We start from the raw sequence: 21,330 nt of genomic DNA, 5'->3' as shown, positions 1-21,330 counted from the left end.
CAGAAGCACAGAGAACAGACATCCAAGTCCAGTTCCGAAACTGTGTAAGGAATTTAACGGCCATTTAAAATCGGCAACACAAGTGGTGTTTACCGATGGAGCAACACGCGAAAGTGGACAAAACGAACGACGAGAAAAAACCGACGGAAAAACTATTAAAAAACGAGAAAATTCTCGGAATAAAGTAAATTTACAAAAATGGCGTGCTTTTCGTTTCGTGTATTTCTTACTTTTAACCATACATGACATTTCTCTTAGAGGAAGCCATCGCCTCCGTCTCGGCTCGGCTCACTTGACGTTTCTTCCCATACATAAGATTTTCTTGCACATGGCCATCCATGTTTGGCCAAGGGGTCGTACAAAGAATCAGCAACACACACCCCGCCTTGAGGCGGATGCCTCAATTTGCCGGCAGCACCACCAGCTTGTGTACAGGTCGTTGATATGTTGTTTGGCCTCTCTGTAGTGTCACGTTACGCACTACTCCGCTTCGATCTGGATGGAGCGCTGTCACGCGAGCGAGTTCCCAATACGCTGGCGGAGCACTATCGTTCTTCACCAGCACCAAATCAGCCACCTTCAGATTTTCTTCGGATGCTTGCCATTTGTTTCTTGTTTGCAACGATGTAACGTACTCGGTCTTGAAACGGTCCCAGAGATCCTCGACGACTCTCCGCAAGCGTTGATATTTGTCGAGGCGGTTCTCGGGGATGTCCGTTACCCTCGGTTCAGGAATAAGGTTTAGTGGCTGTCCAATGACGTAATGACCAGGGGTTAAAGCTTCGCAAGAATCAATCGATGAAGACAGTGCACACAGTGGGCGTGAATTTAAGCACGCCTCTATTTGTGCTAGTATTGTCGTCATATCCTCATAGGTCACTGATTGTTTGCCAAGGACGATGCGAAGATGCTTTTTCATACTCTTCACAGCACTCTCCCATATTCCGCCCATATGGGGAGCTGACGGCGTTATAAAGGTCCACTTCACTCCGAGGCCACTCAAAAAATGATCAACTTCAGAGCCAAAGCTGACAGACTGTAGAAGATCTTTCAGTTGGCGGTCAGCGCCAACAAAATTCGTTCCATTGTCGGACCAGATTTGGCTGGGCAAGCCACGACGACTGCAAAAACGCTTCAATGCAGAAATGAAGGCACCTGACGACAAGTCCGTAACGGCTTCCAGGTGAATAGCCTTGGTCCCAAGACAAACAAACACTGCAATATAACCTTTGATTGTCTTTGTTGTTCTTACAACGCTAGCTTTCAAGACAATGGTGTCGGGATTCGTCGATTAGAAATTAAAATACAATTAATAATTCTTTTGCACTCCATTTTATTTTATTTTTTTTTTGAATTTGCACTTTCCTACCAACCAATTTCGATGGAAATGTTAGAACCTTTTCCTGAGCTTGACGCTATATTGGAGCAATTGAGCTTTAAACACTCAATCCAAGATAGTGTAAGTGAGGTCAGAGATTGTGAGTCGCTTGAAAAGGTAATCTGATAGAAGAATGTTGAAGGAAATGTTAGAATCTTTTTCGATGGAATTGTTAGAATCTTTTTCTGAGCTTGATGCTATATTGGAGCAATTGAGCTTGAAACCCTCAATCCAAGATAGTGTAAGTGAGGTCAGAGATTGTGAGTCGTTTGAAATAGAAATCTGATAGAAGAATGTTGGAAGGAAGTGTTAGAATGTTTCTCTGAGCTTGACGCTAGATTGGAGCAATTGAGCTTGAAACCCTCAATCCAAGATAGTGTAAGTGAGGTCAGAGATTGTGAGTCGCTTGAAATAGAAATCTGATAGAAGAATGTTGGAAGGAAGTGTTAGAATGTTTCTCTGAGCTTGACGCTATATTGGAGCAATTGAGCTTGAAACACTCAATCCAAGATAGTGTAAGTGAGGTCAGAGATTGTAAGTTGCTTGAAAAGGTAATCTGATAGAAGAATGTTGAAGGAAATGTTAGAATCTTTTTCGCTGGAAATGTTAGAATCTTTTTCTGAGCTTGACGCTATATTGAAGCAATTGAGCTTGAAACACTCAATCCAAGATAGTGTAAGTGAGGTCAGAGATTGTAAGTCGCTTGAAATAGAAATCTGATAGAAGAATGTTGGAAGGAAGTGTTAGAATGTTTCTCTGAGCTTGACGCTAGATTGGAGCAATTGAGCTTGAAACCCTCAATCCAAGATAGTGTATTGTCGGGCCGCCACCAAACCGGACGCCGCACAATCGAGTCGCGACGCGACCCAACTCGCGACGTTTTTGAATCATGTCAAAAGTAGTGCGCATCCTTCCCGTTGTTGTCAGCAACACAGCGCACTAGATGCGAAACAGTTGCGACACTTGTCGACCAAGAAAATGGCATTAATTGATTGAATGTCGGTCTTGATTTCAACCGGATAGACAATAAGTGAGGTCAGAGATTGTGAGTCGCTTGAAATAGAAATCTGATAGAAGAATGTTGAAGGAAAGGTTAGTATCTTTTTCGATGGAAATGCTAGAATCTTTTTCTGAGCTTGACGCTAGATTGGAGCAATTGAGCTTGAAACCCTCAATCCAAGATAGTGTAAGTGAGGTCAGAGATTGTGAGTCGCTTGAAATGGTAATCTGATAGAAGAATGTTGAAGGAAATGTTAGAATCTTTTTCGATGGAAATGTTAGAACCTTTTCCTGAGCTTGACGCTATATTGGAGCAATTGAGCTTTAAACACTCAATCCAAGATAGTGTAAGTGAGGTCAGAGATTGTGAGTCACTTGAAAAGGTAATCTGATAGAAGAATGTTGAAGGAAATGTTAGAATCTTTTTCGATGGAAATGTTAGAATCTTGAGCTTGAAAACCTCAATCCAAGATAGTGTTAGTGAGGTCAGAGATTGTGAGTCGCTTGAAAAGGTTATCTGATAGAAGAATGTTGAAGGAAATGTTAGAATCTTTTTCGATGGAAATGCTAGAATCTTTTTCTGAGCTTGACGCTAGATTGGAGCAATTGAGCTTGAAACCCTCAATCCAAGATAGTGTGAGGTCAGAGATTGTGAGTCGTTTGAAATAGAAATTTGATAGAAGAATGTTGGAAGGAAGTGTTAGAATGTTTCTCTGAGCTTGACGCTAGATTGGAGCAATTGAGCTTGAAACCCTCAATCCAATATAGTGTAAGTGAGGTCAGAGATTGTGAGTCGCTCGAAAAGGTTATCTGATAAAAGAATGTTGAAGGATATGTTAGAATCGTTTTCGATGGATATGTTAGAATCTTTTTCTGAACTTGATTCTAGATTGCAGCAATTGAACTTGAAACCCATAGTCCAAGATAGTGTATGTAAGGTCAGAGATTGTGAGTTGCTCGAAATGGAAAACTGATAGAATTTTCTTTTTCAAATGAAATTCTAGAACATTAGTTGAGCTTATAGCTTGTATCCTAGTGGCTATGTAACAATATCTTTGGTAAGTATTATATAATTTCGTTTTAAATAATCATTGTTTTCCCCTTTTCAGGATTTTATCAAACCGATTATGTTAACTTCCAGCATATAAATTAAATATAGGGAGTTCTTTGAAAGTTTTTCACTTCATTGTTTTATGTAATGAATTTAACTTATTATTACTTTCAAAATATGCCATGGAATTTAAAAAAAATGTAAATTTATATGTAAATCTACGTTTTCAAAATTTATACATAAATCCTTATGTTATAGGATTGTTATAGGAGAAATGAGTAGGAAACTCATTTCAAATTATATTATGTGAAGAGTAGGGGTGAAGGAAGATGTAGGAATAATATGTATTAAAAAGAATATTTATATTGATGTATCGGGGATTTAAAATAAAAATATCTGTTTAAGGTATTCCACTAAAAGTATCAGAAACAAATTCATATTCAATCACATGTTTTGTGCTAGTGTACTAGATCACTTTTAGTGGAATACCTTAAACAGATATTTTTATTTTAAATCCCCGATACATCAATATAAATATTCTTTTTAATACATATTATTCCTACATCATGTTATAGTAATCTGATGTAAGAATGATGAAGGAAAGGTTAGAATCGTTTTCGATGGAGATGTTAGAATCTTTTTTTTTTTTTTTTTTTTTTTTTTTTTTTTTCTTTTGCACTCCATTTTATTTTATTTTTTTTTTGAATTTGCACTTTCCTACCAACGCGCACAACATCACTCGATTACATCATTCTTCAAACTGAACCTCTTTTCACCTTTTCCCGTTCAAGCCCATTCAAATGAGTTTTTCTTTTTCAATCTCTCTTTCTCGCTCCCGCATGATGCGTATCGTCCATCAGCTCGTTGGTGTCATTCAGGTCGGCTATTGAAAGCTTGCTCGTGCAGCCACATACGTTCTTCTTCATTCTTCGAACCTGTCCATTTTCCGAGTCGTCCCAAAAGTGATCTAGTACACTAGCACAAAACATGTGATTGAATATGAATTTGTTTCTGATACTTTTAGTGGAATACCTTAAACAGATATTTTTATTTTAAATCCCCGATACATCAATATAAATATTCTTTTTAATACATATTATTCCTACAAATGGGACCTGCGTAGTCGACGCCTACGTTTTCGAAGGCACGTCCTCCTGCGATCCTCACCGTTGGTAGGGATCCCATAAGCTGCTTCGCGGTTTTGGCCTTCCACCTAGTACATCGCACGCAGTTATTGATGATAGTGCGTACAACTGCTTGACACCCAAGAATCCAGTACTTTTGATTGAGCGTAGCAATCACCAAGGTTGGTCCTGCATGTAGGTTGTCGATATGCAGAGCGGTGATCAGAAGTTCCGTGTAACGGTGAACCTTAGGCAAAATCATGGGGTGCTTCATTTCGAATGGTTGGTCCGAATTCTGTAGTCGTCCTCCTACACGAAGAGTTCCATTTCCATCCAAAAACGGAAACAGAGACTTGATTTGACTTTTAGATGCTAATGGATCTCCCTTTTTCAGGCACTGTATATCTCGTTGAAACTCGGCATGCTGAGCACACCTAACAAGCTGAAGATTTGCTTCATGTAGCTCCAACGGATCTAATTCGCCACTGACACGTTCGCCACGTTGCATTTTCGCTGACAGGTTGGACTTAAATCTGTTGATCCACGCCAAAACCCGTTGTGCCATCTTGAGTGATGAAAACCGGTTCAACAGGTAGCTTTCCACTTCGTAGGAAATCATCGGTCCTAGCTCTGTAACCATCAGGCACTGCGATGAGCAGTTTTGTTCTACGAGAACTGTCGCCAACAGTACCACCAGGTAAGCATTTTTGCTCGGGTATCGTTGGCGTCCCGACGTCGCACGTGGTTGCCATGCCAACGGGGTGCAACCCATCGCAGCGATCGCAGCAAGCGGCGATTCAAATTTAAATATGTGAAAATTTTCCACCTGCGAGCACGCGTGCAACTGAACGCTCTGAATTGAAAAATCAAACAATTAATGTAAATCTAGACCTAAATTAGTGAATAAATCTTAAATTATAGTTAAAACTAGTGTGTTATTTTTTAATTAAACATAAGTGACTTTGGCGAAATAAACAGGAGAAAAGCAGGTGAGTGTGACCGAGGCCCCCGTATAGTGGCCTTTCGGGACTGCCAGCTGAATTTTATATTGGCCCTTCTTCCCCGGCAGGTGAGTGTGACCGAGGCCCCCGTATAGTGGCCTTTCGGGACTGCCAGCTGAATTTTATATTGGCCCTTCTTCCCCGGCAGGTGAGTGTGACCGAGGCCCCCGTATAGTGGCCTTTCGGGACTGCCAGCTGAATTTTATATTGGCCCTTCTTCCCCGGCAGGTGAGTGTGACCGAGGCCCCCGTATAGTGGCCTTTCGGGACTGCCAGCTGAATTTTATATTGGCCCTTCTTCCCCGGCAGGTGAGTGTGACCGAGGCCCCCGTATAGTGGCCTTTCGGGACTGCCAGCTGAATTTTATATTGGCCCTTCTTCCCCGGCAGGTGAGTGTGACCGAGGCCCCCGTATAGTGGCCTTTCGGGACTGCCAGCTGAATTTTATATTGGCCCTTCTTCCCCGGCAGGTGAGTGTGACCGAGGCCCCCGTATAGTGGCCTTTCGGGACTGCCAGCTGAATTTTATATTGGCCCTTCTTCCCCGGCAGGTGAGTGTGACCGAGGCCCCCGTATAGTGGCCTTTCGGGACTGCCAGCTGAATTTTATATTGGCCCTTCTTCCCCGGCAGGTGAGTGTGACCGAGGCCCCCGTATAGTGGCCTTTCGGGACTGCCAGCTGAATTTTATATTGGCCCTTCTTCCCCGGCAGGTGAGTGTGACCGAGGCCCCCGTATAGTGGCCTTTCGGGACTGCCAGCTGAATTTTATATTGGCCCTTCTTCCCCGGCAGGTGAGTGTGACCGAGGCCCCCGTATAGTGGCCTTTCGGGACTGCCAGCTGAATTTTATATTGGCCCTTCTTCCCCGGCAGGTGAGTGTGACCGAGGCCCCCGTATAGTGGCCTTTCGGGACTGCCAGCTGAATTTTATATTGGTCCTTCGAATACCAGGCGACAGTTTATATGGAGCAACAGTTGCGCCGCTCTGAAAGAGAAAACAAAGGTACAGTACCAAAGCGTTTCGAACATTTTCTAATAGGACTTCCGCGACCGTCGACCATGCTTCGCACACCTGTTAGTCAACAGCAGCAGGCGAAATCGAATCAGCAAAATGTCCCAGCTCCGACTCCGAATGACACGGAGAACAACTTTGTTCCTGGTTCCCGTGTATCGATCGATGCTGCCCTATCTGGTAGGCGTTCGAACAAAAGCCGATCTTCCCGTATCAGCGAAACCGACAGCCAACTGAAGGCCCTGTTGTTGGAGGAGCAGATCGAGGAGGATGAACTGAAGGCTTCAATCGAACGAGACAAAATCCTGGCTGAAAAACGATTAGCTGCGCTTCAGATTGAACAAGACCTGGTGCTGAAGACGGAAGAGAGGAAGGCTGAGTTTCTCAGGCGAAAACGTGAGCGTGAACTCAAGAAGGAAGAACTGAAGGCTGGTTCAAGTTACGGCTCGAGCATCTGCAGTAGCAGGGGTAGCAACTCGAGTGCGTACACCAGTGTATCCCAACGTGTCACCCAATGGGTCACCGAGACCACAAATGTGGAACCAACAAACCCGAACGATCTACGCCATGTAAACCTGGAACCATCAAATCACGTGGTTCGACAACCCCGTCGCGAGCCTGTGGAGAACGATTTGCGTGTGCCCGAGCCAGGAGTGAATGCGATCCTGCTCGAAGCGTTCAAGGCACTGCAAGGCAGAAACGTGAAGGATTTGCCACCATTTTCTGGCGACATCATGGAGTGGACGATTTTCGAGAACGAGTTCAACGCATCCACTGAGGAGTTTCAACTGACCGATCGTGATAACTTGAGACGGTTAAACAAGGCGTTACAAGGTAAGGCACGAAAAACCGTGGAATCATTGTTGTCTTCCCCGGACAACGTTACTCAGATTATGAGGATGCTGAAATCGAATTTCGGGCGCACGGAATGGGTCGTGGCCAATCGATTGGAAGCGCTGAGGAACCTCGATGTCGTGAAAGAAGGTAACATCGAATCGTTTAGGGCCTTCTACAATGCTGTTGTCGGTACTATGGTCGCGATGCAGAACGCCAAGGCGAGTAATTATCTGCTCAATCCCGAACTCATTTCACACCTGGCTGAAAAATTACTTGTCTTCAGTAAGCAAATGTGGGTTCGACACAAGGCAGCACTAATGAAGCAAGATATCGTCGTGGATTTCGCCATTTTCGCTCGCTGGTTGGAGGATGAGATGGACAACCAGCTGGCAAGCCTGAATCCTGCGTTCGGGACGAAGAAACTGATCAACTCAGCGAAGCCGAAACCCGTCGTATTCCATGTCGATGATCGTGATGAAGAAGCAGCAAAGAAATGTCCGCTATGCTCGGTGGGATCGCATTTTAGTCTGGACAAGTGCGGTCAGTTTCGAGGACTCTCTGTTGCCCAACGTCGAACCACCGCTAAGTCGTGTAAAGTGTGCTACATTTGCCTGAAATCGGATCATGCTAGACGAAACTGTAAGTCTACGAAAAAGTGTTCGGTTTGTGGAAAGAATCATCACGAACTGGTCCACAACGATGAGCCACCACGTGAGTCACCTAGGAGCAACCAGTCTGCTCTGCCGAATGTCTGCAACGTGAATGGCAGGAACGTCAACACACTGCTACGTGTAGGAAAGGTGAAGATCCTGGGTCCAAATGGCGCTGAGGAAGTTTTCGCTTTGTTTGACGAAGGTTCTTCTCTATCAATGATCGATGCAAACGTTGCTGCGATGATTGGGCTGCAGGGACCGGCATCTTCTGTGACTTATCGATGGACGAACGGTATTTCTCACAAGGAGGAACAATCGATGATGCTGTCCTTCGACATCTCTGGACCTTCAGCTCAAGCGAAATGGTTTAAGGCAAGTCACGTCCGCTCCGTTCAAAACCTCGATTTGCCACCCGTGAACTTCGACATCGAAAAGGTGAAGAGAATGTACCCGATGCTTGACGAGGATAAGCTGGTCGCAGTTCACGGCGCTCGTCCTTGTATGCTTCTCGGCTCCAACAACGCTGGATTGATTGTGCCACTGAAAACAGTCCAATATTCGTTGCATGGCCTGCAGTTAACTCGTTGTCATCTAGGTTGGACCGTTCATGGTTTGATCGAACCAAGCGATGCAGGATCAGAGGACTGTCATGCGCTAATCTGCACGGAAGATGACGACGTCGAGCTAACGAATCTGGTGAAGCAGGCGTATAAGGTAGAAGATTTCGGAATAACCGGACAGTCTCCGAAGATGTCTGATGAAGATCAACGCGCCGTTGACATCATGAACCGCACCGTCACTCGACGTGGAGAACGCTTCGAAGTAGGACAAATTTACAAGTATGGCAACTTTTCGTTTCCGGACAGCAAGCCTCAAGCGTTGCGGCGGCTACAGATGATCGAGAAGAAGATGGATTCTGATCCGGAGTTTGCTGAGAAGTATTGCAGCAAAATTCAAGATTATGTCGACAAGGGATATGCACGAAAGCTGGAGCCTCATGAAGTTGAAGAAACACCGAATACGTGGTACCTGCCGCATTTTAGCGTGGAAACGACCGGAAAATTCCGTCTAGTCATGGATGCTAAAGCGAAATCTCACGGTTTCTCTCTCAACGATTTGTTACTGAAAGGTCCTGATTTCGTACCCGCCCTGATCGCGATCCTAATGCGCGCTAGGAAGAAGAAGTTTGCGTTTGTGGCGGACATAAAGGAGATGTTCCACCAAATCCTCATCCGTAGAGAGGACCAGGACTCTCAACGCTTCTTTTTTCGTGGCATGGATCGCTCTGCTGACCCTAGCGTGTACATCATGATGGTCATGATTTTCGGAGCTGTGTCATCTCCTTCCATGGCTCAATTCATCAAGAATTTTAATGCAAAGGAATTGGAAGAAGAGTACCCTGGTGTAGAATGCGCTGTGGTGAATCAACATTACGTTGACGATTATTTTGATTGTGCCGACACTGAAGAAGAAGCAATTCGACTGGTGCAGCATGTGGTCAAGACGCACGAGCATGGTGGATTCCGGCTGGTCAAATTTGCATCGAACTCTGGAGCGCTCCTAGACTCCCTGGATCCTACGTTGGTTGCCGATCGAACAGGAAATGAAACACGTGTACTGGGTATCAGATGGGATCTACACTCCGATGAATTTGTCTTTTCGCTTGAATTTCCGAAGTTGGTCGAAGAGTTTCGAACCGGCGAAAGTGTGCCTACAAAACGACAACTGTTAAAGTTCATGATGGGCATTTTCGATCCTTTAGGCTTGCTTAGTCCCATCACTATACAACTAAAAATCATCTTCCAAGAACTGTGGCGGTTACAGTCCGACTGGGATGACGAGATTCCAGATGGATTGGTTCCAAGATGGAGAGAATGGTTGGATCAAACTGCGAAACTGAACGAAATCCGACTGCCGAGGTATTATTTTCCAGAGATTCCATCGTTCGCTAATGCTGAGCTGCATGCCTTTTGTGACGCTAGTGATAAGGCCTTCGCTTGCGTCGTTTATATAGTCCATCGTCATGAAGATAGGTCGCATGTCGCATTAGTCTACGCCAAGGCTAGGGTCGCTCCTCTGAAGAATTCGACAGTGCCACGTCTGGAGCTCCAAGGCTGTGTTCTTGCGAGTCAAATGATAAAAACGCTCCAAGAAGAAATGAAGATAGAGGTCACTAAGGTGTACTTCTGGACCGACTCCAAGATTTGCCTAAGTTGGTTGAAGACGAGTCAGAAGCTGACTGCATACATCGGGTCTCGTGTTATGAAGATCAAGGAGAATGGTCACAGCGTTGATTTGTGGCATTGGGTACCATCGCAGTTGAACATTGCTGATCTGGCAACAAAGTCAAGCAAATTCGGCAGTATGCAAGAATGGCTCAAGGGTCCGGATTTCCTGCCACATGTCAGCACCCGCTGGCCGATCGACGCGCCGGTAGAACTGTCGCCTGCTGAGTTTGTAAATTTCCACGCCGAGCTGATCGTCGATACTTCCGTTGATTAGTTGTGCTGCACTGTATCTGAAGATTGCTTAATGGACCTTCCCGAGATCGAGCGATTCTCCGACTTCAACCGCCTAATCAGGACGACAGCATATTACCTGAAGATGAGAAAAATATTAGTATTGCCGAAAACTGAGAAACCGAAACGTTTGAACATCACTGTTCACGATATGGAGGACGCGAGGAATGTATGGTACAGGAAGGTACAATCGGAGGTCTTCGGTGAAGAAATGCGAAGTCTGGTGCACACCGGTTTTGTGAAAAGCAGTAGCCGCTTGAAAAACTATTCACCGTTCATCTGTAATGGCATCATCCGTATGCGGGGACGTGTGCAAGAGAGTAGTAAACCGTTTGATGTCAACAACCCCGTCATTCTTCCCGATAACCATCCCTTTTCGAATCTCCTGATTCGCATGTTCCATATCGCCAACGGTCACCAGGGTCTTGAAACGGTCGTCAACAACATTAAACAGCGTCATCGAATTCTCAAGATCCGTTCACAGGTGAAAAAATACACGGTGTCGTGCATCAAGTGCCGAGAGCTCCGGGCAAAACCAACCGTTCCACAAATGGGTAATCTCCCCCCAGAACGAACGACTCCGTTCGTATTTCCGTTTTCGAATACCGGAATAGATTATTTTGGCCCGTTGTCAGTTAAAGTTGGTCGCCGTGTCGAAAAGAGGTGGGTGGTGCTCTTCACCTGCATGACTTCCAGGGCTGTTCATCTTGAAGTTGTGCCATCTTTGGACACGAATGCCTGCATAATGGCCATCCGATGTTTTATGTCCATTAGAGGATTGCCGCAACGTATCATCACAGACAATGGTACAAATTTTACTGGCGCAGACCAAGAGTTGAGAAGGCTTGTAAAAACACTAGATCATCCACAGATCGAAGATTCGTTGTCTGTCAGAGGCATAGAATGGAAGTTTATTCCCCCTGGTGCTCCACACTTTGGCGGTTGTTGGGAGCGATTAGTTCGCTCCGTGAAAGGTGCTCTCCGTGCGATGTTGCGAGAAAGACACCCGACAGATTTGGTACTGCGCACTGCTCTGTGCGAAGCAATGAACATCGTTAATAACAGGCCGCTAACTCACGTTCCAAACGATCCTCAAGATGCTGAACCATTAACACCAAACATGTTACTGCTTGGGCGAAACAACACTGTTCAGTTTGACCACGACTTCGATGAAAGAGATCTCGATTGTCGTGCAGCGTACAAGCATGCTCAAATCTACGCAGATCGCTTCTGGCGCAAATGGATTGTGTCGTATCGTCCAGAGTTACTGAAAAGCTGCAAGTGGCCTGATAACCGAAACTATTATGAGTACCACGTTGGAGATTTGGTTATGTTAGTTGATGAAACCCTACATCGAGGAAACTGGCCAAAAGGAATAATCGAAAAAACGTATAAGGGTCCAGATGGTAAGGTCAGAACCGTTTCGATCAAGACTTCAAGATCAACGTATACGAGGCCCGTCAGCAAGATCGTGCTACTACAACCCATCAGCTTTTCTTCGGGCTCGGAGAATGTCGCCAACAGTACCACCAGGTAAGCATTTTTGCTCGGGTATCGTTGGCGTCCCGACGTCGCACGTGGTTGCCATGCCAACGGGGTGCAACCCATCGCAGCGATCGCAGCAAGCGGCGATTCAAATTTAAATATGTGAAAATTTTCCACCTGCGAGCACGCGTGCAACTGAACGCTCTGAATTGAAAAATCAAACAATTAATGTAAATCTAGACCTAAATTAGTGAATAAATCTTAAATTATAGTTAAAACTAGTGTGTTATTTTTTAATTAAACATAAGTGACTTTGGCGAAATAAACAGGAGAAAAGCAGGTGAGTGTGACCGAGGCCCCCGTATAGTGGCCTTTCGGGACTGCCAGCTGAATTTTATATTGGCCCTTCTTCCCCGGCAGGTGAGTGTGACCGAGGCCCCCGTATAGTGGCCTTTCGGGACTGCCAGCTGAATTTTATATTGGCCCTTCTTCCCCGGCAGGTGAGTGTGACCGAGGCCCCCGTATAGTGGCCTTTCGGGACTGCCAGCTGAATTTTATATTGGCCCTTCTTCCCCGGCAGGTGAGTGTGACCGAGGCCCCCGTATAGTGGCCTTTCGGGACTGCCAGCTGAATTTTATATTGGCCCTTCTTCCCCGGCAGGTGAGTGTGACCGAGGCCCCCGTATAGTGGCCTTTCGGGACTGCCAGCTGAATTTTATATTGGCCCTTCTTCCCCGGCAGGTGAGTGTGACCGAGGCCCCCGTATAGTGGCCTTTCGGGACTGCCAGCTGAATTTTATATTGGCCCTTCTTCCCCGGCAGGTGAGTGTGACCGAGGCCCCCGTATAGTGGCCTTTCGGGACTGCCAGCTGAATTTTATAAGAACCGTTTCCGGAGGCTCTGCTACAGACTGATGCTCCCAAGTTTCGTCAGCTTGGTATAACCACGTTGGACCTTTCCACCATAAGTTGAATTCCACCAAATCCTTCGGGTACAAACCTCGTGATGCACAGTCGGCTGGGTTGTCGCCCGATGCAATGTGGTTCCAGGAGCTTCGGGGGAGGAACTCCAAAATCGTGGAAGTCCGATTGGCAACGTACGTTTTCCATTTTCTCGGATGTGACGATAGCCATCCAAGAACGATCTCCGAATCAGTCCAAGCAAAACATGTTACCTCCAAATGCGACAAAGACTGAAGAAGTAACTTCATGAGGTCAGTGAGCAGCACCGCCGCGTTGAGTTCCAACCGTGGAAGTGACACTTGTTGGATAGGTGCAACTTTTGTTTTACTTGCCACCAGGGAAACGAAAACCTTGCCATTTTGATCAGTTGATCGAGCGTATACGACTGCAGCGTATGCAGCCTCCGAGGCGTCAGCGAATCCTAGAAGCTGTACTTTTCCTCCATGGTTGGGAATCCATCTCGGTATACGAATCTTTTCGATTGATTGCAGATCTGCCTTGATGTTGTTCCATTCGATTTCTACCGCCGCCGGTAGTGGGTCATCCCACAACAAATCTTGTAACCACAACGATTGATAGAGGATTTTAATGCGAACGATGACTGGTGCCAGCCAGCCCAACGGGTCGAAGAGTCGAGCTGTATCTGACAACATTTGACGTTTCGTGTTCCGCTTATCGAGGTCCATTTTCAATTGGTATCCAAAAGTGTCGGTCTCGGGGTACCACTGTATACCCAACGCCTTGACAGCGTCAGCTTCGGGTGTCAAATGAAGCGGGACTGCTGCGTCTGCTTCTGCACTCTCGTTGAATAGGCGAGGATCGTTCGATGACCATTTCCGTAGAGTGAACCCGGCCGCTGATGTTACCTGGATAATCTCGTTCCTGAGCTTGACTGCTTCTTCAAGTGAATTGGCACCCGATAGTAGGTCATCCACATAAAAGTTCTTCGATATACGATCTGCTGCATCCGGGAACTGCGCCTGACTATCCCGACCTGCCTGTCGGAGGGATTCCACCGCCAAGTATGGAGCGCACGAGCTGCCGTACGTGACAGTTAGGAGCCTGTAGTGCTCGAGCGGTTGTCCGGGCTCCGGTGACCACACAATGCGCTGATAGTCGGCATCTTCCTTGCGCACCTTTACCTGTCGGTACATTTTTTCTGCATCAGCTGTGAATGCGACGACGTAGGTTCTGAAGCGGGAAAAAACCACCGGGACATCTTCGGTAATTTTTGGACCCACCAACAAACGGTCATTCAACGATACACCAGTTTCCGTTTTACTTGAGCCGTCAAAAACAACGCGCAGCTTGGTTGTTAGACTTTCACTTCGCAGAACTGCATGGTGTGGGTAGTAAAACCTTTGATCCGATGGCATCTCGATCTCATTGTCGGGTATTCGTTCCATATGACCAAGCTCCAAATAGTCAGCCATAAAGTCACAATACATTTTCTTGAAAACAGGATCGCTTGCAAATTTTCGGTGCATCCCGGTCAACCAAACGCAATTCTTCTTTATAGTTCTTTATCAAAAAATAACGACCCTTATCGACCATTCTTTAGACTTGTTTGCGATACATTTATTCACAAATCTTTAAATATCGATATTGATTTTAAAGATATTTATTTTTATCAAACAAGCGATAAATATCTTTAAAGATGCATCACTTTATTACGTTACTTTTCAATTTGTCGCTAACGCTTTAGTATTCTTTCCCAATATTTATCAGCATGTATTTGAAAATCGATATCTTCATAACGACACACCGCGTTACATTTCGACAACGATTACCAAAGGTCAACATCGGTCCACATTTATAAACCCCTCGTTATCGATCGTCATCGCCAGCCAAAGAAAGTTCGATACCGCCCATCTCCAGATGACAGCTATGTTGTGTTTACATTCAGTGAAATAGTGATAAAGTGAGCCAGAGCATGGATTGCAATCCGGAAATCACGGAAGAAGTGCTGGAGGAGGCCTCCAATAACCAGCCGGTGGTTGTGACGCTACCGCTCGATGTCTACAATGAGCAGGCGGAGACAATAAGGACAATCCAGACAGATGTGGCTTACATCAAGGAGCAATTCAAAGTGTTGTTGCAGCACGGAATGCCTGAGGGTAACTCCACTACATCAGTGTCAATCGAATCCATAAGAGAGATTATGCCTCTAAACTCAACCGAGGCGTTGGTTGACTTCGAAGTGTTTCTGGAGAAAAATAACAATAAAAAGGCGTTTGTAAGTTGCTTCATTATATGTACATAAAGGTATTGAATATTACATCTTTTTATTCGTTCACAGGAAAAGTTTCTGGCGTCTTTTGTGTTGCTCAAGAAGCCTCTGAGGGAAATAACCATGCTTCTGATTGAGAAAGTGTTCAGCCTATACTTGCAGACGCAAGTGAATTATTCAGGAGCTGGTGGCAAACACCCACTCAAATCGTTGTGTTCAACGCAAGTATTGATCAGTAAGTAGTTTTTCCACGTTGACTCATACAGTAGATGATCGATAACAGCAAATTTTCAAACTGTAAGTTTGATTAACAACATTGAATGTACTTTTTATAATTACAGAATCGATTGTCGATCATTCCCTCTTCGACACCACAGAAGACCCGGCTACACTGGCATGTGCCGAATTCCGATACCAAATGCAACATGTATGTGATCGAGTTAGGACCAGTGAACGACGGCAATCTGCAACCACAAACCGAAACCTGACGAGCCGTAAGAAACTCCGTGTTCCACTGAAGGTGGAGTTCCTCAACGTGCACGATGACGACGAAGAAGTGGACAAAGATGCACCCTAAGACAATGCGACTTGAGATAATGAAATTAAAAAGAAGTGAATGAATTTTAAAAGTAACACTGTTTGTATTTGATTGTTTTAAATATTTTTTTTAAAATAAAAAGACATAAAACTGGATTCTTTTCGTCACTAAAATGTATGAATCAAGGGTGCTACATAGTAATCGCAATTATTATAATTGTATGGCAAACAAACCATTTTGCTTATTGTTGGATTCAATTGGAATGTTTTTTCGCAGGATTCAAAATTCCCTAATAGCATATACAACTTTCGGGTCAACTTTGAATTACATAGAGATTCTTTTACTTCAAACAGCTGCCCGGTTACAAAAATATCTTCATCTCTCTTTTCAAAGAAACTTACTCTCAAAATAACAATTTCATTTGGAGAAACCCACATGATACAATTATCACTAACTTTATCTGCACGAACAGTGAAATTGGGGTAGATCAATCTGTAGAACTTGTGTTGGTTATAATCAAAATGACTTAATTTAACTGTACTGTCACTGTTCGATTTTAAAGTATTAACAAAACCAGTATCTTCCTGAAGTCTATTAAATATTTGTTGCAATGGTTTATTTTGAGCATGTATGTACCGTTTAATCTTTTTTATGCCGGCTTCGAATGGGTAGCAGCTATAGGAGTCTAAAGGACCATGTTTTTTGGAATCATCTGCTAGATGGATGAGGACATGAACATTGAACGATACTGTATCTATTCCGTACAACTCAGGGTAGTCTTCAACAAACGAGATCAACAACTTTTTTGCGATTTTGTTGTACTTCTGATAAAGTGCTGGAGCACAAAGAATTCGTATGGCGACAGAGAAGTTCAAAAAATGGCTAAAAGTATCAGTAGGGAGTATTTGATGGAATATTATGGGTCCTGCATACAAAACTATATTTCTGAATTCGGTTGCTTTCATTTTAGCTACATAATTAAGGGTTCTCAACTTTCTCTGAAATTCCATCGGTACAAACTTTGCACAATTGGTTATGCGGTTGTCAATATCTTGTAACTTTCTTTTCGATAGCTTTTGGGGATTGGCTTTCCCAGTGAAAGCAACCAGCATTTTCTTACAGACTCCTTCATCAACAGCGTGCATCTTGTCGATCGCAAAATCGTCAATCATGTCAATTGGCAAGGTCTCCATTATAGTGTGATCTACGGATATATGATGATCATCTGCATTATTATCTGACAACCTTTGTCGAAACTTTGTATCGGTACGCAGAGGCGCATCGACCTCGGGATAAACTATTCTTCTCGATATGTTTGTACCCCTTGTTTCGCATTTCGGGCATGCTGAATATCCTCCATGTGATTTGATGCTCTTAACGTATGCCACAGCTGGTGCATCTGCAGTGATGCATTTAACATTCACAGTGTAAAATTTACCGTCTACCCCCGTTGGTTTGACCTCATCTAATCTGAACACTTTTTGATTTGACCCCCTCTAATCTGCACATCGTTCACACTAAAAATGGTTCAAACGTCATTCTGCTCATGGAACGGGGTGAAACGGAACACATAATCAAAACAAAACAGCAAAAAGGGTTACCATCAGTGTGTTTTTCGATGCCCACAGGGTTACTAGAAGTTCAAATTAAAAAACGAATCCCGTTGGTTTGCATGAGGTGTCGTTCAAACCAACGGGGGTAGACGGTACCATCTTTGGAGAAACCATTGGTGAGCAATGCGTGCAATTCATTCACAAACTCACTAAGAAATGTATTGAAAGATGTTGGTTTAGATGGCCCATTGAAAATTCCAACGATGAATATATGCCGCAAGAAACCTTCGATATGAATAGCTCCTGATATTATCCATAAATCATTTGCTCCACTTTTTGAAACTGGCGTGCCGTCTACCGAGAATGACAGATTAATTGGATGACCCTCAATAATACACTCGCTCAAATCGAACTTGTTCAAAAAATCTACTATTCCGATATGGACATATTCTCCATTACACATTTGTCGAATATTGATTTCTCTTGGCGTTTTAAGTAGACTGCGGGCATCACTTGGCAAATCCAATCCTGTATGCTGCTTTAGAATCTTCAACAAATCAGATACTCCAGCTAAAGGGACACTGTATTTGGAAACCCAGCCAGCTAGGTCGGATTTCAATCGCGCATTGGCTGATTCTGATTTTTTTTCGGCATATTCCTGCAAGAAGGAAATGATTACTAAGCAAGTGTATGACTTAGTGGCCTTCGGTGGTGACTTACGTTGTTCGTATCTCCATTTTCGGTCAGCTTTTCGGGAATGTCGCATGCTATCTCCTCGAGAACTTCGTCCAAATACTCTACTTCCATAAAATCATCGTCGGAAGTGGAGCTAGTTGTGGACGAATCGGAGTCATGATTATTTATCTGAAAATTGTCTGGATAGGTAGGCTGCTTCGACGAATCGGCTGTAGATAACTGTGGTTCTTGGATTTTCCGGCGACGTGCTCTCGGTCTTGCCCTAGCTCCTTTCTTCAGAACTCGTGGTAGGATTCGCGGCATCTTGTACAGAAGAGGAAACACAAAGACCTGAAAACAAGTTGGGGGATATGTTGTAAATTTCGCTTTAATATGTTGAGTACCGTCAATATGTAGAATATGTTTACCTTTTACCAGCAAACTTCTCAACCGCAGCCGTAGACCAGAGGAACCAGTACCACCAACAAGGACGTCGCAGCTTATAAGCTTCAAATAACCCGGGTTCGATACTAGCATAAGCAAGACTATACAAAAAAAAGTAACCTCCCGTGAGCTGGTGAACCTCCAACTTGATTTTTTTTTTTCATTTTTTTAATGCAAACAACAACAAACTTGATGATCGTAAATTGCCAATGACAGACGACAGTATCGAAGTATCAATAGAAATCGTTATCCGTCGGTATCTACACATCGACAAAGACCGATATCGATAGTTTGATATATATCTTTATATAATGTTCACGATTACACTTCAAATTTATTTAGCAATCTTCAAGAAACGATGACGATCGCTATCGATTTCGATTATGAACGTCTTTAAAGATCGAAATAAAGAAATGTAAAGATTTTTAAAGAAATGGTTGACCGGGATTGCGTTCAGTCGATGAATGGCTGCTGGAAGCGATTCCCCTAGTGGTGGTTTGGTTTCGTCGAAGGGGAGGCTCACCACAAACCTTCCTGATTCTTCACGGTGGTGCGTTGCTTGGAACACGTCGACAGCTTTCTGTTCTTCCGGCGTTCTAGGCTTCGGCTTGTTTATCTCCACAACTTCCCAAAACTGCCGGAGAGTTTGATCAATGTTCAACTCGGTGCACAAACTAACAATTGCAGTGTTGCATATTACATCATTTGTCACCCCGACTTGACCAGCAACAATCCAACCGAAAGCGGAATTCAATGCCTCTGGAACTCCCATCTCGTCCTTTACTTTTCCATCCTCAACAACGGACAAAAACACATCTACTCCAAGGATCAGGTCAATTTTACTTGGTCTGCCAAAATGCGGATCCGCTAGCCGCAATGAATCCAGGCACTTCAGACGGCTGATATCAATTTCTCGACTTGGTAGATTCGTTGACAGCTTGCTCAACACGTACGCTTTCGTTCGACAGATCAGATTGTCATCAAATCGTGAGGAAATGTCCAGATTCACTACCCCTCGCGTTGTCTCCTTTGCTCCATTACCAACACCAGAAACTATCAGCTTGGCGTTGTCTCTCTCCAATCCAAGAACGGTGACACAATGTTCTGAAATTAGCGACGATTGGGAGCCACTGTCGATCATGGCTCGGACTTCATGGAACTGCTTATCCTTTCCCTGGACGCGAACAACAGCTGTCGGCAACGTAGCAACGAAGATCGAAGTAGTCGATTTGCTTGATTTGACATTCGACGCACAGGATACAAGTTCATTGTTGTCTTCGGTGTCGCAGGTTGTAACCGATTCGTCCTCGACTGTGGAGACGTTGCTGGTCACCTCCGATTTGTCAACGGGACACAACAAGGTGTGGTGTCTTTGTTGACAACCTGATGTACGGCACACAGATCTTGACGGACACGAATTCGCGCAGTGGTTTGAGCGTAAACAATTGAAGCAGAGCCGCATCCGTTGTGCTATTTCCCGCCGCTCCTTCACTGATGCCTCCTTGAACGTAGAGCACTGGTAGATTCCGTGATCTCCCGAAGAGCACACTGGACAAGATGGCTGAGTGACACTGAAACTGGTGATTTCTTTCTTCACTGTTGGATTTTTCCGCTCTTCTTTAAAAATCTCCTTCTTGACAGGTTCCCAATGTTTACTGCCGAATGCAGCACAGGTCTCAAAGGTGTCACATTTTCGCTTGAGGAATTTGAGCAGTTCGTCGAAAGTAGGGTTGTCGATATCCACTATGTGTGATGCCCATTGGGAACGCAAATTCTCATCCAATTTCTTCACGACGATATGGATGAGCCAGGGGTCTCTGGACTCGTAAGCAGCGCCCATGGCTTTTAGGTGGCGTATCACCTCGTCAGAGGTCGATACGAGCTTCCGTAGATTCACGAGATTCGCTATTTTGATTACTGGCTGGTCACAAAATTCCTGGACAAGCGCCGAAACAGCAAACTTCGGCTTGTCGTACTGCTCTACAAGTGTATCCCACACCTCTTTGTAGTTGATATTGGTGATTGCATAACTACTAACGAGGCTTTTTGCTTCCCCCTCAAGGTGAGACATGAGCAGCTGCAACTTGAGCGCATTCGTAAGGTTTTTCTTATTATGCGTTGCGCGAAAATTTTTGAGCGCAAGTGCTCGTATACCTCCGCCAGTACGGTAAATCGTATTGGTGTTTTCGGCGCAGTATTCTTTGGCCCATTCGCGCACTTATCGTAAAAGACACCAGAACGATTAAACGTACGAGCGGAGGTCTATTAGCGATTTTGCACCATTTTCGCTCTCTATTTTCTTGCAACAGATAATATCTACGCTGCTGATAAAAATGTCCTTGAACGATGCCCACTGCTTTCTGTCGCCCTTGAACGTAGGCAGACTGAACGATGGTAGTTGCGTGTCGATTGGATCTCCCCTTATGTTGCGAAGCTGGTCAGCTAACTCCTGCACGGTGGTTGAAGCTGCAGCTTGCCTGGTTAACAACGCTCTTTGTGTTTCCAGCAGCACACGAACGGCTTCCTTGAGTCCGGTTTCGGGTTCAATGTACGTTGCATCACTACTACCACCGCAGGATCCTTGCGGTTGTTTTGTTTCCAGCAACCGGGCATAGATTCCTTTGGTGATGTAGAACAGTTTCTCGTAATCCTCCCGTACGTTGAGCACCGACGGCAATTCTTCCTCCGTAGCTGCGTCTTCGATTTCACACTGAATTTTATCGAAATTCTCCTGCAATTCGACCAACTTCTGTAGCCGATCATTAACCTCAAAGGTTGGTGTTTCCAGCGTCACTTGTCTTGCACTCGCATGTTCCCGTTTCAGCCGCTCGAAGGCAACGAGCCGTTTCTTCAAAAGCACTTCCATTGTCAGGAAC

At 44.7% G+C, this 21,330-nt stretch overlaps 7 protein-coding genes across 7 annotated transcripts; 3 read left to right on the top strand and 4 right to left on the bottom strand.

Moving 5' to 3' along the window:
* Positions 1–4,514: 4,514 nt before the first annotated feature.
* Positions 4,515–5,324, bottom strand: LOC115269387 (uncharacterized). The gene has a single exon (XM_029878061.1). It carries the CDS (start codon positions 5,322–5,324, stop codon positions 4,515–4,517), a length of 810 nt encoding a protein of 269 aa, XP_029733921.1.
* Positions 5,325–6,607: 1,283 nt separating this feature from the next.
* Positions 6,608–10,552, top strand: LOC115264526 (uncharacterized). The gene has a single exon (XM_062857810.1). It carries the CDS (start codon positions 6,608–6,610, stop codon positions 10,550–10,552), a length of 3,945 nt encoding a protein of 1,314 aa, XP_062713794.1.
* A 30-nt stretch (positions 10,553–10,582) lies between these two features.
* Positions 10,583–12,106, top strand: LOC134290635 (uncharacterized). The gene has a single exon (XM_062857809.1). The coding sequence runs from the start codon at positions 10,583–10,585 to the stop codon at positions 12,104–12,106; it is 1,524 nt and encodes a 507-aa protein (XP_062713793.1).
* Positions 12,107–12,848: 742 nt separating this feature from the next.
* On the bottom strand, positions 12,849–14,462 carry LOC115258813 (uncharacterized). The gene has a single exon (XM_029859245.2). The coding sequence runs from the start codon at positions 14,460–14,462 to the stop codon at positions 12,849–12,851; it is 1,614 nt and encodes a 537-aa protein (XP_029715105.2).
* Positions 14,463–14,934: 472 nt separating this feature from the next.
* On the top strand, positions 14,935–15,937 carry LOC109406370 (uncharacterized). Its single transcript, XM_029878161.2, has 3 exons — positions 14,935–15,250; positions 15,314–15,479; positions 15,586–15,937. Exons 1-3 carry the CDS (start codon positions 14,948–14,950, stop codon positions 15,819–15,821), a joined length of 705 nt encoding a protein of 234 aa, XP_029734021.2. The 5' UTR covers positions 14,935–14,947; the 3' UTR covers positions 15,822–15,937.
* A 553-nt stretch (positions 15,938–16,490) lies between these two features.
* On the bottom strand, positions 16,491–18,894 carry LOC115254228 (uncharacterized). The gene is made up of 3 exons (XM_029878062.2): positions 18,056–18,894; positions 17,473–17,993; positions 16,491–16,497 (listed from the first exon to the last, which is right to left on the bottom strand). Exons 1-3 carry the CDS (start codon positions 18,545–18,547, stop codon positions 16,491–16,493), a joined length of 1,020 nt encoding a protein of 339 aa, XP_029733922.2. The 5' UTR covers positions 18,548–18,894.
* Positions 18,789–21,320, bottom strand: LOC134290634 (uncharacterized). Its single transcript, XM_062857807.1, has 3 exons — positions 20,775–21,320; positions 18,897–20,537; positions 18,789–18,845 (listed from the first exon to the last, which is right to left on the bottom strand). Exons 1-3 carry the CDS (start codon positions 21,318–21,320, stop codon positions 18,789–18,791), a joined length of 2,244 nt encoding a protein of 747 aa, XP_062713791.1.
* Between the last annotated feature and the right edge of the window lie 10 nt (positions 21,321–21,330).

The sequence above is a fragment of the Aedes albopictus genome, chromosome 3 (assembly GCF_035046485.1).
Source record: "Aedes albopictus strain Foshan chromosome 3, AalbF5, whole genome shotgun sequence".
NCBI classification, from domain to species: domain Eukaryota; kingdom Metazoa; phylum Arthropoda; class Insecta; order Diptera; family Culicidae; genus Aedes; species Aedes albopictus.
This window is presented reverse-complemented; position numbering and strand designations above follow the sequence as displayed.